General features: G+C 42.6%; 1 protein-coding gene across 1 annotated transcript in view; it reads right to left on the bottom strand.

The window, feature by feature from the left end:
• Positions 1-15,495, bottom strand: part of XKR4 (X-linked Kx blood group related 4) — a 54,516-nt gene extending 39,021 nt beyond the window's left edge. The window contains exon 1 of the mRNA XM_015427023.1: positions 15,357-15,495. Within this exon, the coding sequence (XP_015282509.1) occupies positions 15,357-15,480 (124 nt within the window). The 5' untranslated portion in view covers positions 15,481-15,495. The remainder of the gene's footprint in view (positions 1-15,356) is intronic.
• Positions 15,496-16,185: the final 690 nt, after the last annotated feature.

The raw sequence follows: 16,185 nt of genomic DNA, 5'->3' as shown, positions 1-16,185 counted from the left end.
ACCGGCGGGTAAACGAGGGACCGGAGGGGAATGCTGCGCGCTGGCGCGATCACACCACGGGCGTCTGGAGGCAGCCTGTGGCAAACGTTTACTAGTATCTTGGAGGTACTAGTTTTTTAAGGTGCATTGTCGGCGGTAAGCCACCGGTGTGCTCCACTTCCCAGATGTTGGGGTGTGATTGCGCCCGGATAATCCGCCCACCATCCATGCCTCTCCCGCGGCAACTTTGCCGTGTGACCGGGGCCACAAAAGTCTTTAGATCAGACAATAGCACTACAGATAAGATTAGAATTTCAACAACCTCCTCAGGAAGCAGGAAACCTCCTCAGGAAACAAAAGAACCTCCTCAGGAAAGCTCCTCCATTAGCATGTCCATAGGGAACTCCTACAAGACAATGACTCAGCCCTACCCACCTTCTGGAGTAGATATAAATTTGCTGCCTACCATTTTCTTCTCACCTTGACACAGAGAGTATTCCATCTTTCTGTGTTTATACCTCTGAGGATGCCGGTCACAGTTACTGGCGAAATGTTAGGTTCTACAATGCCAAGACCACGGCCACACATCCTGGAAAATCTACAGCAACTAATGAACTCCGGCCGTGAAAGCCTTCGACAACGTTTAGTATTATATTTGTGATACGGTATAATTTTTGATTCTGTATAAATATGAGATTTTATATTTCTTGCTAACTTATTTGTAGGTTATGTCGTTTATCTTCAAACTGTTCTGTTTTATTCTTCCTTCTTTTTTGTACTTGTGTTGGAAAATTAATAAAATTTATATATATATAAAACAATCACAAGCGGACATTGGTTGTATCCATAAATTTGGACACAACCAGAAATAAATTTCAAGAAATATCATTCAAAAACTGGCTACAGAACTGCTGTGGATATGGATATCAGTAGCATAGATGCCTGGGTGATCTGGTCCATGGGGTCGCGAAGAGTCGGACTCGACTGTGCGACTGAACAACAACAAAGCATAGATGCCATGGATAGCAGGGAACTGGTAGATACTATAGTTGATTCAGTGGCACAGATGGATGAATGGACTTCCATTGTAACAGATCTGCAAAAGAGGAGAACTTTTGAACATACATTCACATATTATGAAAGGCACAGACAGCAGCTATGGGAATGCTAGAGGAAGTCAATGGGTGACTCATAGCAATAAATAAGACAATTTTAAAATGCATTTATTTATTATTTATTTGTCTCATTTATACCTCACCTTTCTCGCAAATGGGGACCCAAAGTAGCGTCATTCTTCTCTCCATTTTATCTTCACAACAACTCTGGGCAGTAGGTTAGGCTGAGAGTGTGTGACTGATCTAAGGTCACCCGTAAACTTCCCAAGTAGAGCAGGGATTCAAAGCTGAGTCTCCCAGATCCTAGCCCAGTACTTTAATGACTACATCACACTGGCTCAAGGCAAATTCAAGGCAAAACATGTATTAAGCTCACGGGAATAGCTGGGGGGAATCAGAAGTCTCCCACAGGAGAGAATCATTTAAAACTTGAGCAGATAGATGTTTTATTATGTGCATCCTTTATGTACATTATTCATACAGGAGAGAATACAAAAATCAATGAGCTAATGTGATCTCAACATGATGCAAAAGCTGTTCACAGCTTAGCAAATTTGGCATTTTTGCTAATATTTATATATATGAGAAATCTTTAATGCTTACCTGGGATAGGTCCCAAATTGGGAGTTAAAGCTACTACTTAAATCTAATCCTATTTACATGTCTGAAGTCAATCTTTAGCAATGATCTCTGCAATTTTCCCCCAGAGGGGAAATAACTTTTGCTGTGCAATGTGCACAGTACGAGCAAGCCAGAAAAAGTGGCCATACAGACAAAAGCTAAACTAGTTTCCAAATACTTAATATTTCAGATGGTACACTTCATTAACACAGAAGTATGAAATTCCATTCAGAGACAGATATGCATATTTTAAGCCCAATCAAGTGTTCTGCATTTTAACTTATTAAAATGGTAGCTAAATGCAGCCTGCAACCTTAATGTCCCATTTGTCTTTTACAAAGTGAGTGTTCTTATCTTTTCAGGAGCTCAGTATTATTAGAATAACAGATGGACTTGAAAACTCCCTGTTTCAAACAACAGTTAAAAGGATATAATTAAGAGTATAGCAGCTGCGGCAGCTAAAAAAATGATCAGTTAGTAAGAGAGCTGCATTAGTCCTTTACAACTCTAGATGGAGCACTTTTAAAAGAAATGGCATATGTTGTTGATTACATACCTATGTATCAACCTCTCACAAACTGCAAAAGAGTTCAGACAGAAAGGTTCAGAAAGAAACCAATTATTGCAAAATTCCTTAGATTTAAAGGGTGTCTTACACAAAGTTATTTCAATACTTGGTAAGTATTGAAAGTAATATATTCTCCTGCTTTTGTATACTTTTAAACAAACAGTCTTATGTAAGCAATACTATATTTTACCTTTCCTATATGGGACTCCATGTGGTTTATGCAGAATTCTACTGCAAAGGCCTATGTGAAGGCTGAGGAAATTAAAGTCCTGACACACTTACACTGACAGAATTTATTTACAGTGCACAGATTTTATTTCCAGCCAAGTCCATTTCATTAAACTATTATTTATTTAGAAATTTTCTATGTTGCTTCCTCAGAGTCGTCCTCAAGGTGGCTAACAATTAAAAAAACTACAGCATAAAAATGTCATTAAAAACAAGCCATAAACAGCATAGAAGACATCCATAAAACAGCAGCTTACCATTTAAAAGCTGATAAGATAAAACTCTAATTAAAAGTCTGGGTAAAAATATGTGTTTTAGTCTGACACCTAAAAGAAAGTAAAGTAGGTGCCAGGCAAGCCTTAAAGGGGAGGCCTTTCCAAGAGTGAGGTGCCATTAGAGAAAATGCTGTCTCTAGTTGCCACCCACCTCCCCTTTGATGTTTAGAGCACAGTTGTCCTTCATATGTGGAGTCTCTCTTTTTATCTTAGGATGCAGTCAGATGACAGGCTTAGGGTGTTCTGGCCACACCTCTAATTTGGTCCTTTTTTTATGCACGTGGGAGAATTTTGTGTAAACATCCACCCTTAACCCACTGCTCCGCACGCTCATCCTGTGATTGACTGTTCATATTAATGCTGTGCAGTAACCATGGAGTGGTCAGTCAGTATCCTTTTTGTTTGTTTTTCATGCATGCACACAAGCACATATCTGAAGCACCGGCAACTTTTTGACAGCTCCACAATCCCTCCACCAACTACTGTGATCATTGGTTCCTATACAACTGTATTGTTCTGTCAGAAATCACTCTCTTTCCCCCCTGATCTTACTTCCTTTCCCACTCATTTCATAGGGAAGTTTTCCCTTTTTCTATCTTCATAGAGCTTTCCCGCCAGAGCAATATTATGAAGTGGACTGGAGTAGTTCTCGAGGTGGAATCCTGGCCGCTGATATGGGAGCCGAAATGGGGACTATTTCCAGTACCATCCCACCCCAAGAAACTGCAGAAAGGGTTATTTTTCTTGAATTTGTTGCTCTAAAACACACACACACCCCGTGGGCTCCCAATCACAACAAAAAATTACAGTGAAGAAGCATGCAAGCAGTGATTCAAAACCCTTGTGTGAAGATCCAATGATGCGCACATCGCTAAATGCTTCCAAAAAAAGAGGCGGAAACAAAAGGGAAGGTTCAGATTTTCCAAACAGTTTGACTTTGCAACAGAGGAGTTCAGACATCTGGAAATGTGGAGTGAAACCACTTATATCCATAAACCCTGGACTTTCTCCGGTGTCAGAAAACTTGCAATCAAGAAGAGGTGAGATGGGGGGACGGACGGACTGATGACTGAGGAATGGGATACTAATGATGCAGTTTGAATGTGATTTTTAAATCTGCAGGGTAACAGCAACGACATCAGATCAAACAGCTCATCTGACCGCAGCCTTATACAGTAATACACAATCAGAATATGAGTAAAGTAGGGAGGGAAAGACAAGTGAAGGTTAAAAATTAAAGGAAGTAAAGAGGGCAGGAGGCCAGGTTTTCATGTATTGCCTTTAAAATTTAAAGTAATGGAAATGCTGTCCCAAATTTTCAGACCTCCCTAAAGAACCTGGGGGCAGGAGGAACCAAATGGTAAGGATAGTTCAGAAAACCTGGGAGAATGAAAAACATATGATCCTCAAATCTGGATCTGAAATTAATCCGAAAAAGTTTGATATGAACACCCCCACTCAAATCCTCAAGGCACCTTAAACAGAGTAATTTAGAAGCAGCTGGTAAACTAGTTTTTAACTAGTTTTTTATTGTATTAATTTAATATTTGATATTTATTTATGGAATCATTGTAGACTGTAACTGGAATTTATTGGTGTGACCCACCCTGAGCCCAGTTGTGGGGAGGGTGGGATAGAAATCAAAATAATAAGGGCTAAATAAAAAATAAAACACATATGTGAATGATAAAATCTGAATTTTTGCTTCCCTCCCTTGCAAATCTGTCAGTGTTCCTGTTAAATCCACATATCTTTCTAATTCAGATTTGTTGGGTTTAATTATAATTTGTTTTCTTGTATTAAATTTTGTTCCATTATGGCCTTTTTTAGAAGAATGTGGTTCGGTAAATGAAGGTTAGATATGACCTTATAAAATCTATCACCTGACTTCTCTATTATGAAGAAATCCTATTGCTTTTCGCTTACACCATAAATTTATTGTTTGTGAAGTAAATAATTGGGTTCACGGTCTTAACCATAGATGGCTTATTGCTAACTTCTTAGCAGCAAATAACAAATTGCTAAATGTTTATTGCCATGCTACAAATCTCTAAAGTAAATTAAAAGGATGTGTATCGATCACTGAAACAATCAGCATAGCAAAGCCAGTCCTTTTTTCTGAATTGTCAGTTAGCTAAAAAGCAACCCTACGGGCTATACTGTGGGATTTAAAAATAAAATCAGCGGTAATAGAGCACAGCTGCAAGAAATTATGGTTCATTTACACAGCTCTGTGGTGTTACTGTCAACTTCCTAAATATTACATTAAGGACTGTGCTGAATTTTCGAGTTGTTTAATTCCTAGGTAAAAATATGTCCTTATAACACGAAAGAATTTTAACAAAGTGAATGGGGTTCCAAAAATGTTTGGAACCATTTTTTTCCTCCAGGAATCTCAATATGCTCTACATTTTCAACCATTTTAATTCACCAAATGTTTTTCTTGTAAGAATGGTCTCAGACAATGTGAGCTATTGAAAAATACACCCAGTAACATTTCCCATTTTTTACTGTTTTTGCTACCTAAACATGGTTCTACATAACCTTATCTACAAACAGCCATCAAAATTAGTCCAACTGCCTACAGTTCCAATTTACTGTCCTCCGATACACTGATTTGACTAAATAAAGATAAATAGCACCTAATGGTTCCACAGAATCAGGGTGAACTCTTTACATTTGGGAAGTGAAGGGTTTATTTTTTGTTTTGCTTTTTAAAGGAAGAAATTTGTAGATATTCTACTGCCATTACTAGAAAACCAACACACAAGAAAACCATTAATCATTACTGACACCATCCTTGTGCATGTTAAGCACCATCAAGTTGCTTCAGACTAATGGCGACCCTATGATTTACTGACACTATAGAGGCTTAAATTCAAAACACAGCTGCCATATTCTTTGGACAAAACTATGACAAATTACACGGTTTATATAGAGAAACTTCTAGAATGGAAAACTATTTTAATCTAAGTGTTCAGAAGTTTGGTAATATCCTTCTTTCCTTCTTTCTTTTTGTATTCCTCTGATCGACAATTCTTGAGTAGTATCAATCAATCCTCGCTAGGAATAAGGAAAAAAGGAAGAATTCAAGCCAGAGAGGGCAGGCTCTACCATATTAGAGAAGATATCTTGTCCCAGGCTGCCCAGGCTCTCAAGGCCTGAACAAGGAATGTAGCTAAAAACAAGACTATTTGCTGGCCTGGAATCCATTAAAAGTTTAGTAACTAAAGCAGGCCCATAGTAGGGTTGCCAGGTCCTATTCCCCCCAGTGGGGGGATTTTGGAGGGGCGTGCTTGGAGGGGCCATCCCAATGGGATGTAGTGTTGCCAAATATGTTGGCCGGGCTCCCGGCCGGCGTCTGGAATGTGTGCGCGCACGTCACCCAGAAGTGACGTTGCACGCTGGGGGCGGGGCCACGCCATTTTTGGCAGCCCTAATGTGATGACATCACACAGAGTTATGTCATCATGGCAGGGATGCAGTCCCATGTTTGTATGCCCCCCCACTTTCCCCCAACCATTTAAAGGGAACCTTCCCTTTAAATGGTTGGTTGAAAGCAGGGACTGCCCATGCCTGCCCTGCAAGCCACGAGTTTGCTGCCTGCAAGGCAAGCACAAGAGGCTCCCACTTCAAAAGACTGGGTGCTAGACATGCTTGCCCTACAAGTGGTGATATTGTGGCTTGCAGGGAAAGCAGAGTGGCTCCTGCTTCAAAAGAGTAGGTGCTGCTCACGCCTGCCCTGCAAGCAATGAGATCACCGCTTGTAGGGCAAGCACACATGGCGCTCACTCTTTTGAAGCAGGAGCCACTCATGCTTGCCCTGCAAGCTGTAATCTTGCCACTTGTAGGGCGGGCATGGGTGGCCCCTGCTTTAAAAGAGCCCAGGTGTCACTTGTTCCTGCCCTGCAAGCCATGAGATTGCTGCTTGCAGGGCAGGGGCAGGAGCCCCCCAAATGCTCCACCATAGCTATGGGACTGAACTAAAGTATCCAGGGGAAGTTCATTTCATTGGTACATAAGAGGTTTGATCCATTTCTCTCCAGGCTCCTTATACCACAGACATTCAACTAGAACATGCTTCACGGATTCTATGCTCTCTAAATTCCTAAAATATCTTTCCAAGAATGGTATATCTAATACACAGCCTTCAGAAATTGCAGACAGTAGCTCATTTAGTCTTATGAGCATAATTGCTGGCCTGTATCATGAAACTGTAAGGTTAAACAAGTATTTAGGGAATGTAAAGAGTGATGGGATTCCGATATGGAAAGCACAGTAAATGTGCCCAGCCCAGCAGATGGTACTATTGATATCAATCTTCATAATCAACTGCTTTTTAAATATATAATGGGACAACCATGAAGACAGGAAAAACAAAAACAAAAAACCAAAAACATTACTGCTTGATAGCCTTATAGGCTAGGGGTCATCCTAATGCAAAAATCACTTTCTTTGGGCATTGCATGACATTTAATTTTTCTATTGTAGCCTGATTCCATGAACTGGAGAAATTATCTTTTTTCATGTCATTTAATAAGCTGTTACCCTCAGGGAACATTATTTTAAGTTTCAGATTTAATGCCAGTATCCAAACGCTAGATTAACAGAATGCTGGCCAAGTTTCAGTCTAAGGGCAGTATCATCCCTTAGGGATCACACAGATTTGACACAAAAATTGTATTAGTGGCTGATCTATAGCCTAATTTATCCTATGGACAAGAGGTTTTGTATTTAAAAAACAACAACTCAGAGCACTACAACTCTGGTTCTCAATCTTTTCAAGTACGAGAAATCCATTTAAATGTCAAAAAATTTCACAGATCCACACAAGACAGTACTTGTACTATTAGTATCTATTGCCTGAGAAAATATATGGCGTCAAAAAGCAACTAGAATTTAGTAACACTTATAAATGAATTTGCATTTTACATACTTTTGAAAAATAGTAATACACAAGCAGGAACCTGAAAGAACTTGTGGGGGGACATCTCATTTCCTCCTGCCCCATTAGTTCCTCTTTCCCTTCCCTGAAAGCCCCAATAACCACTTTCCCGACCTGTAGTTGGCAACCCTATTTCCTTCCCACCCAACAGCCTACCTACCTTTATCTGCCCATCTGTCTTCAGCTTTCCCTCCCCTCTGGCAGCTTCTACCTAGGAAAACTATGGCACAGTTGAGTGGCGTCAGCCGCTGGGCCAGGAGGCCCATTTATATAGTAGAGAACCTTTCAAGGACTTGTGGGGGGCACTTCACTTTCCCTTGTTATTTATTTATTTATTATTTCAATTTATATCCCACCCTTCCTGCGATCAGGCTCACGGTGGCTCACAACTATCTAAAATAATACAATAGAATATTTAAAATATTTAGAGTGGTCAGTGCAATGCATTTAATTCCAGTTTCTATAGCCAGGAAAGTAAGTGGGCCAACGCTGAGCCATGATGGTATCACGTAGCAGCAGTATCCTCCCCACCCCATATTATTTTCCCTTTCCCTCCCCTGGCAACCCACATATCCCCTTTCCATGACTCCTTCTCTCCTCAGCTATTCACCAACCTACCTTTTAACTGTCTCCCATCTTCAGCTTTATTTATTATTAATTTATTTCATTTATAAACCCTCCCCCCCCTTCTCCACAGGAGGGAACCAAAGCAGCTCACATTATTCCCCTCTCCTTTTAATCCTCACAATGACCCTCTGAGGTAGGTTAGATTAAAAGTAAGTGACTGGCCCAAAATCACCTAGCGAGTTTGCACAGCAAGATAGGGTTTGAACCTGGGTCTCCCAGACCCTACTCTGAAGCTTTACCTGCTTCACCACACTGGCATTCATAGGGGGGATGCTTTTGAAGAGTAGCAAGCAGCTAGGCCTAATTGGGTTATGCAAGTCAGGTGGCATCAAGTAACCCCGGGGTTGCTGCCAGGCCTAGAATTGTCACCCCCCAGGTGAGACCTAGAGATCTCCCAGAATTACAACTGATCTCCAGTCAATAGAGATCTGTCCCCCTGCTACTTTGGAGGGTGGACTCTTTGGCCCTCTATCTGACTGAGGTCTTCCCCCTTCCCAAACCCAACCCTCCCCAGACCCCATTCCAAAATCTCCAGGAATTTCCTAATCTAGAGCTGGCAACCCAAGCCAAGCCTGGCCCTAGTGAGTCCTCCCTCAAAGGCCAAAACTGCCTTAGAAAGGACCCTGCCCCCTCCCATTGCCTTTTATTCACAGAAAGGAAGTCTGCAAAGCTATGGTTGCTTAGCAACACCACTAAGGGAATCCAGTTTTTAAAGATACAGGAACTCCTTTTATCATTGTTTTTTAAAAAATCACTAAGGGGAGACCTAAACCAAACTGAGCCAGAGAGAAACCATTTTACCAGAAACATGCCTGATCAGAAACAGGCCTGGAAAAGACATGTTAAATTTTCCTGCTTCATGATGAAACAGATTGGCAGGGGCTTCAGGAAACCGGCAAGGGCTTCAGGATCTAGCGACCCAACAAGTGCAGAGTCCAAGTCATTTGTAAACAAACTGCCAAGCTACAGTAAACAGAATGGGAATTGTGAAGTTGATGCCAGAGAAAAGCAAGGGGGGGGGATGGTGAAACTGAGACAACAAAAATATACATTTTGCTTACATGCTTACATGCTTTTAACATACTTGTTCACACACACACCCTTCTATCCGTTTGAAATCTTCCCTTTTCCAGTAGATTTTAACGTTACACGTATATAACCATGAGTCTATGATATACTATATAAATTAATGTTATGCATCTGTACACACCTGTGATATGTTATTGCATCTAGTGTTGTCAATAAACACAACTCCCCCAAAGGAATGGTTTGAGGGGGTTGTGAATGTAACAAAGGGGTGACGATTACAAATGGTTTGAGTCTAAGATGGATTCGGTCAGGAGACTGGCCATGTCAGCAGTCTTGGGCCAAAGTAGAAGTGGTTTTGGGAACAGTTACAGTTTAGGATGAACTGACACAGCAATGTTGGTGCTTTCTGACAAGGCATGCATGTTTTTCATAATTTGTGGATTATCATATGACAATTTTTGCCAAACATTCTTGGAAAGAGCCTGTCATCAAATTGGTAAAAATCCAAGATTGGTTGTAGAATCCTGATTGGTATAAAAGAATCAGTAGTTAAGCTGAATATAGTATAAATATTAGGGCAGGGGTGTTGAACTCATTTGTTACGAGGGCCAGATTTGACATAAATGAGACCTTCTTGGGCTGGGCCATGTGTGTCATAAAATGTAATGCCAGGTAGCAGAGATATAAACTTTATAAAGGACACAAACACAAAGGGTTTTTTTTAACTTAAATAAAAACATGCTTAAAACATTAGCACTCTTGCAATATTTTGTTTATGTAACAGTGTCTGATAACTGACACCTCTTGCTCTGAATTATTGCATCAAAATGTCTGTGCTGTTGCAATCTTGAGTATGCTGTTCAGGTGTGTATCTGTAAGCTGCAATCCTACAATGACGCCGCATCAGCAGCAGAACTGGAAGAAGAAGCAGAAGAAAGCCAGTTCCACTGCAGGCCTGATAGAAGCCCTCCGGGGGCCTGATCTGGCCCCCGGGCCACATGTTTCACAGCCCTGTATTAGGAGGTCTCCAGTAGGGAATCAGTGACAGAGGATACAAGCAGCTCCTGCTCAATTCCTCTCTTTCAGGTACTCATCTGAAAGGAAACCCCTTGCTGGAGGAAAGGCCCTTCCAACAAAGCAACTTTTGGGCATCTTTGTGTGTGCTTCGCTGCCCTCTTCTGGTGGACTGTCCCCCCCCCCCCCCCCTTCTATTATTGTTCTACATTAATCGGCACAAACTTAATGTTTTAATCTAGGTAGAAGGAACCAAACCACAAACTGATACGAACTGAGAGATTGGTTTGCAAACCAAACTAGTTCACAGTGGTTTGTGACCCCTGCTTTCTGGTTCCCATGGGAAGCAGAAAGCAGGCATTTAAATGACTCCAAGCCAGTTAACCCCCCTGCATTCTGCTCCCTGCCACTGTTCATGGAAAGAAGAAAGCAGGCATTTAAATACTTCCAAGCCATTTCTGCTTCCAGCCACTTTTCATGGGGAGCAGCAAGCAGGGGTTTAAATGGCGCCGAGCATTTAAGCCCCTGCTTTCTGCTCCCTGCTGCTGTTTTTTTGTGAAAAGCAGAAAGCAGAGGTTTAAAAGGCTCAGAGCCATTTAAACCCCTGCTTGCTGCTCTTCACGAACCACCATAAACTGCCTTAAAATTTGTGGAAGTTCGTGGTAGCTCTTCAGTTTGTGAACTTTGAAAAAATGAGCCAGACAAAATTCATCATGCATTTATGTTCATGAGCCAGTTTGTGCCCATCCCTACTAGGTAGGGTTAATCTACGTTAAGCTATATGCTCTGGGTATTTAGTTGTGCTGGGGTACATTCTGGAATTTTTTTTCATATAATAAAGGAAGAAAAATACTTGTTAAAGTTTATATACCAATAAAATCCCATGAAATTATATAAACTAGTGTCCCAAGCCCCTTTTTCCCAGAAGTGCTTTCCCCCGAATGAGATTAAAAGGTCTCTTTCATAGTACAGGAAATCATGCAGGTTAACACTGTCCCCTAACTCATCACTCTCTTTCTCCCTCTGCACTCTTTGTGCCCCCTACCCCATCACTCTCTTTCTATTTCTGCCTGCACTCTACCACTTTTTCTCTATCTTTCTGCCCCCCATGACTCTTTCACTCTCTTTCTGCCATCGCTGCCACTGCAGGGCTCCAGGCGGGCCTGCTGAGGTTTCCTCCCCTGTTGCTGAAGTTTCCCCCCCATCACCACTTTCAATGGCTCCCTGAAGCTTCCACTCACCCCTGCTAGGCTGCCTCCCTCCCACCAGGCCCCCAATTTAATTTTTTGTTTAGTTTCAGATTTTTGTGCAAACTTGGAGGGTCCCCGAAAGTTGCAGAAGTACCTGTTTTCTTTCTGTGTGGCCCTGATCCATGGATTTAGATATCCACAGATGGGGCTACACTTGAGAGATATATAGATGTTATCTACATGTGAGACATATTATTTATTCAGTCTATAGAAAGTATGATTGCTTTTGTTTACACATGTTTTTTAATGAAAAAGCTAGTGCTGTTTTGCAGTTTTTAAAGATTATAAATCTGGTAAAAGTGATGGAAGGTTTATCCTTTAATCTGGTTCCATATGTGGTTCCATATTCAACTTGTTTCAGTATCTAGATTTCAATGCAACAAGTGCAGAAAATATGCCCCACCAAACCACTCATGATGAGCAGTTCTTCTCAAGCAGCCCTGACTAGGTCAGTGCCTCTTTGGGGGTTTCCAGGTGAGGCTGGCTTGATGCCACCTGGCTGGATAGAGCTTGGAGCAGGTGGACCCAGTTGGAGAGGCATCACTATGCTGTGGTAATATAGCTGGCATATTAAATCCGGCTGGCAGTCAGCCCGACACAGAGCTGGGGGAACATGGCTGCCAAAGAAGCAAGCCCAGGGGGAAGCCACAGATAGGTGAAAGAGGAAACCTGCCCAAACTGGATGTATTTGTAGACCTCTTGCAATAACTCCATGCCCCTGCGGTTCTGTGGCCCACAGATTGGGAACCACTGTACCAGAAAAATTTAGAAAGGAGTTACTAATCCCTAAAATTAAATCAGATTTTCAAAGATTATTATGTAGGTCAGAAACCATAAACAATGAAGGAGGTATAATAAGGGACAGAGACTGTCCCTGCTGCTTCATTCTCATATTCCATGCAGTCATCAATTCGGTACGTACCAGAGCCTAGAAGCATATACAAGTTGTACATGTGTAGGCTCTGTTCATAAAGGAGGGCATGGTCCTATTAATCTTTTCATTCTGCATTGTTTTCGACCACGTGAAAACAGCTATGATTATTTCCTTTAAAATGGTGCTGTGAACCATAAGAATAAAGTTAAAAATACCCAAACGTAATGAGAAGTCTACTATTCAGGGGTCATTTGGGGGGGGACGCGGGGGGACGCCATCCCCCCGGGTGAGGTGCGGGAGGGTGGGGCCTGGAGCTCCCTGCTGGTGCCCGCTGGAGGTCGCTGCCGGCTGTGGGGAGGACACACTTCCAGTGATGTCAGGGGGTGTGGCATATGCTAATGAGTTATGCTAATGAGTCCCCCTAGCTCTTTTTCTACGAAATAACCCCTGCTACTATTGCATTTAAGAAGACAAAGAATATTAAGTGATATACAGTATAAAGGCAAAGGATAGATCCATAAATTATGGCCAGGGGCATCATTACTACAAGGGCACTTTTTTGTGGTAACAAAGTATGCTACAAACAGAAAGAAATTATGGTATTCTTTGTAAATCTTTCAGACAGCAGAATGCACAATTTAAGAGACAGTACTACTTCTAACAGAGCCCAAGATAGCTATGCTTTTTAATGCTCATGCAATGTCAGGAAATGTTATTAAATAAAATCCTTGAAGATGAGATTTGGGGAATAAAAACAAATAATACATACACTGAGGTAAAATTGCTCAATTTTCCTGAACAAGGATTATTTGAAGGTTATTATAACCAGAGCTGAGATCAAAATGTTTCCAGTTTCTACCACTATCTCAGCAAGAACAATTAAACTTAAATAATTACAGTATCCAGGTTCACCAAAAAGATTTCCTCATCTCAAGTACAGAATGCAAATCTGTATGTATTCAATATACTGCACAGTACTGCATTGTTCTTTTCCTGGATTCAAAACCAAGGCAACAGATATGACACTGCATCTCATTTTTACAAAAATTCTTGTATTAGAATGCTTCCTTTTATGTTATCACTAGGAATAAGGCCCATTGTGGAAGTAAATACAAGGAGCTCTAGAAAGAGGCTCTGGGAGAGTGTCCCTATATGAGCATGATCTCTGTAAGCTGAAAGCCATTTCACAAATCAGGTCGGGGTGAGTCAGAGTTTGCCAGACAATGGGCCCTGCAGAAAATGCTAGCACCTTGATCCTGTACATCAGTGTGCAACCCCGTTGCATGTTAAATTCACACGTGCCATTGTTTTAGGGGGACAGCTTTCTTTTAAAGTAATGTGTGACAGGCTCCCAAGGGCTTGCAGCGGGGGGAGGGTCCTTGCAGCCTCCCTCTCTCTGTGCCTGCCGGGTTTGCCCTTGCCCCTTCCTGCAGCTCACTCAGTACAGTCTGGAGGTTGGGGATGGGGGAGATGGAGAAGGAGGCGGCTTTTTGGGAAGCTCATGATGTGGCTTTTCCCCCTGTGGCTGCCAGCTGATGCTGCAAGCCAGCACACAAGCAGCCACTGCCAAGATAGAACCGCTGAGGGCAGCTACCGCCAGTATAGAAATGGGATGACCATTTGGGGAGGGGTCCCCACCGCCTTCAGCCACTTCCGCAGCTCAGTAGGGCAACCTGAACTCAAGGGACAGAGGCAAGGGAGGAGGGCTGGCTGCACTTAACCCGCCAAGCAGGGGCAGGGCGTGCTGCACCAAGAGGCCCCCGGAGCTCTGGTGCGCCTCCACAGGCAGCCTGGCTGGTGGCGATGGGGGGGGAGGAAGCCGCTGCAAGGCAGGGAAGGGATGCGATGATGGCTCACAGCTAACGACATCTGCGCTGGATTGGCCCCACAATACTGGTGCTTCTTTCGTCAGCTTTCCTGGCCTGCCCCTCCATTTTGAGGGTGCTAGGGCAGCAGACCGAGGTGGTGCCGCCCGTCAGAAGCACGGCCCGATGGCATTGGGGGCGGGCTTTTACATGATGGTGGCACCTGCCTGGATCGGAGTGAAGTGCGTGCGGCTCCTGTTCCCGAAATGAGCAGTGGGCAAGAGGCAGGGCAGGGAGTGGTGGGCACTTCCCGTGTGGGCACTGGCTTCAGCGGCAGTGCAAAGGAGCAGCGCCGAGCCTGTGCCTTCTGAGGAAATGAGGAAAGTTTTGGCCGGCGCCGGTTTTGTGGGCGGGACGAAGGCAATGCAGCCAATGGCCAGGGACCTGTTTATATGTGGCAGTTCAGGGACCCGATTGATTTGGGAGCATGTGGAACATTCAGAAAAGAGTCACACGAAAAGAGAATTATATGTAAGGAGAGATTATTAGGGCCTAGGCCTACATTTCTGAAATCCTTTTCAGTTGATTAACCAAGATGATATGGCCATTTGGATGAATTTTTGGTAGGCCAAGAGAAAAACAAAGATGGGCATCCCCCAGTTCAGAAATAAGCCAGAGTGGCTAGATTCATGTTTCACATGTTTTCAGGATTCACAGAAAATTAATTTATAGACTCCGTACTAGGGATTAAACTTGGTCATATATAAACAGAGCATCTGGATTCCAAACAAAGCATATTAAATCCATGCTGACAGTAACAACCCTACACTCCTCTTTTCTTCCCTCCCACACACATTTATGACCGACCTTTCCCTAGGCTCTGCCCACCAAATCTCCACAAATTTTCTAAGCCAGAATTGGCACCCCTATTCCAAGGTCAACATGATGGTAGCAGATTTTATACAGATGAAAGTATTTCTGAATATGTTCAGAATGGTACAAGTCAATAAATGAGTCCTTACTTACCTTGGAGGGCCTGAAGCGTACGCGTCTGCACAACAATGCAGAGCTGCAGGACTAGCTGTGGAGCACTTTCCAGGAATGTGGCAAGCAAATGCAGCATACTCACATCTGCATATTCATAGACCATTTTCCAATAAAAGCGCCATCTTTCATTTTCTCCACTCTGTCGACTCCGGATGCCCAAGTATATGGTGTGGAAATATCTAAAATATATATATATATATAAAAATTTAGAAACTGCTTTCTCTAAACCTCATCAGATAACTGAAGAAATTAGTGGTGACTCATGAAAGCTCATACCCTGCCACAAATTTTCTTAGTCTTTAAATTACTACTGGACTCTTACTCTTTTCTACTGCTATAGATGGACTATCATGGCTACCCATCTTCATCTGCTTTCTCTAAAGTGCATCATATAAATTCAAGAATTATCGGAAAATGTAAAAAATACGCAAGAGATTCTAAATATTTTTGATAACTGCAAATCATTATAATGCAAAGGCACTGAGTACATTTCATATAGAATTAGCTTCATTTGACTTTCACTGAAATGAATACAAGGGCTGTAATTTTTTAACAGATTATTTGCCTTAGATGGGTGGTGCCACTGCAACTCCTACTCTGTTCTTCTTAGGGTTGCCAAATGTTTTTTGGGCGGGAGCGGGGGGCTCCCGGCCGGCGTCTTAGGCGTGCGTGCGTCACCCGGAATTGACGTCGCACGCTGGGTGCGGGGCCATGCTATTTGAGGGGAAACCTCTTTGTTTCCCCCTCAAATGGCGTGGCCCCGCCCCCAGCGTGCGATGTCACTTCCGGGTGACGCGCACGCGGGGGT

Source organism: Gekko japonicus, unplaced genomic scaffold, assembly GCF_001447785.1.
Source record: "Gekko japonicus isolate JY-2015 unplaced genomic scaffold, Gekko_japonicus_V1.1 scaffold349, whole genome shotgun sequence".
In the NCBI taxonomy this organism is placed as follows: domain Eukaryota; kingdom Metazoa; phylum Chordata; class Lepidosauria; order Squamata; family Gekkonidae; genus Gekko; species Gekko japonicus.
This window is presented reverse-complemented; position numbering and strand designations above follow the sequence as displayed.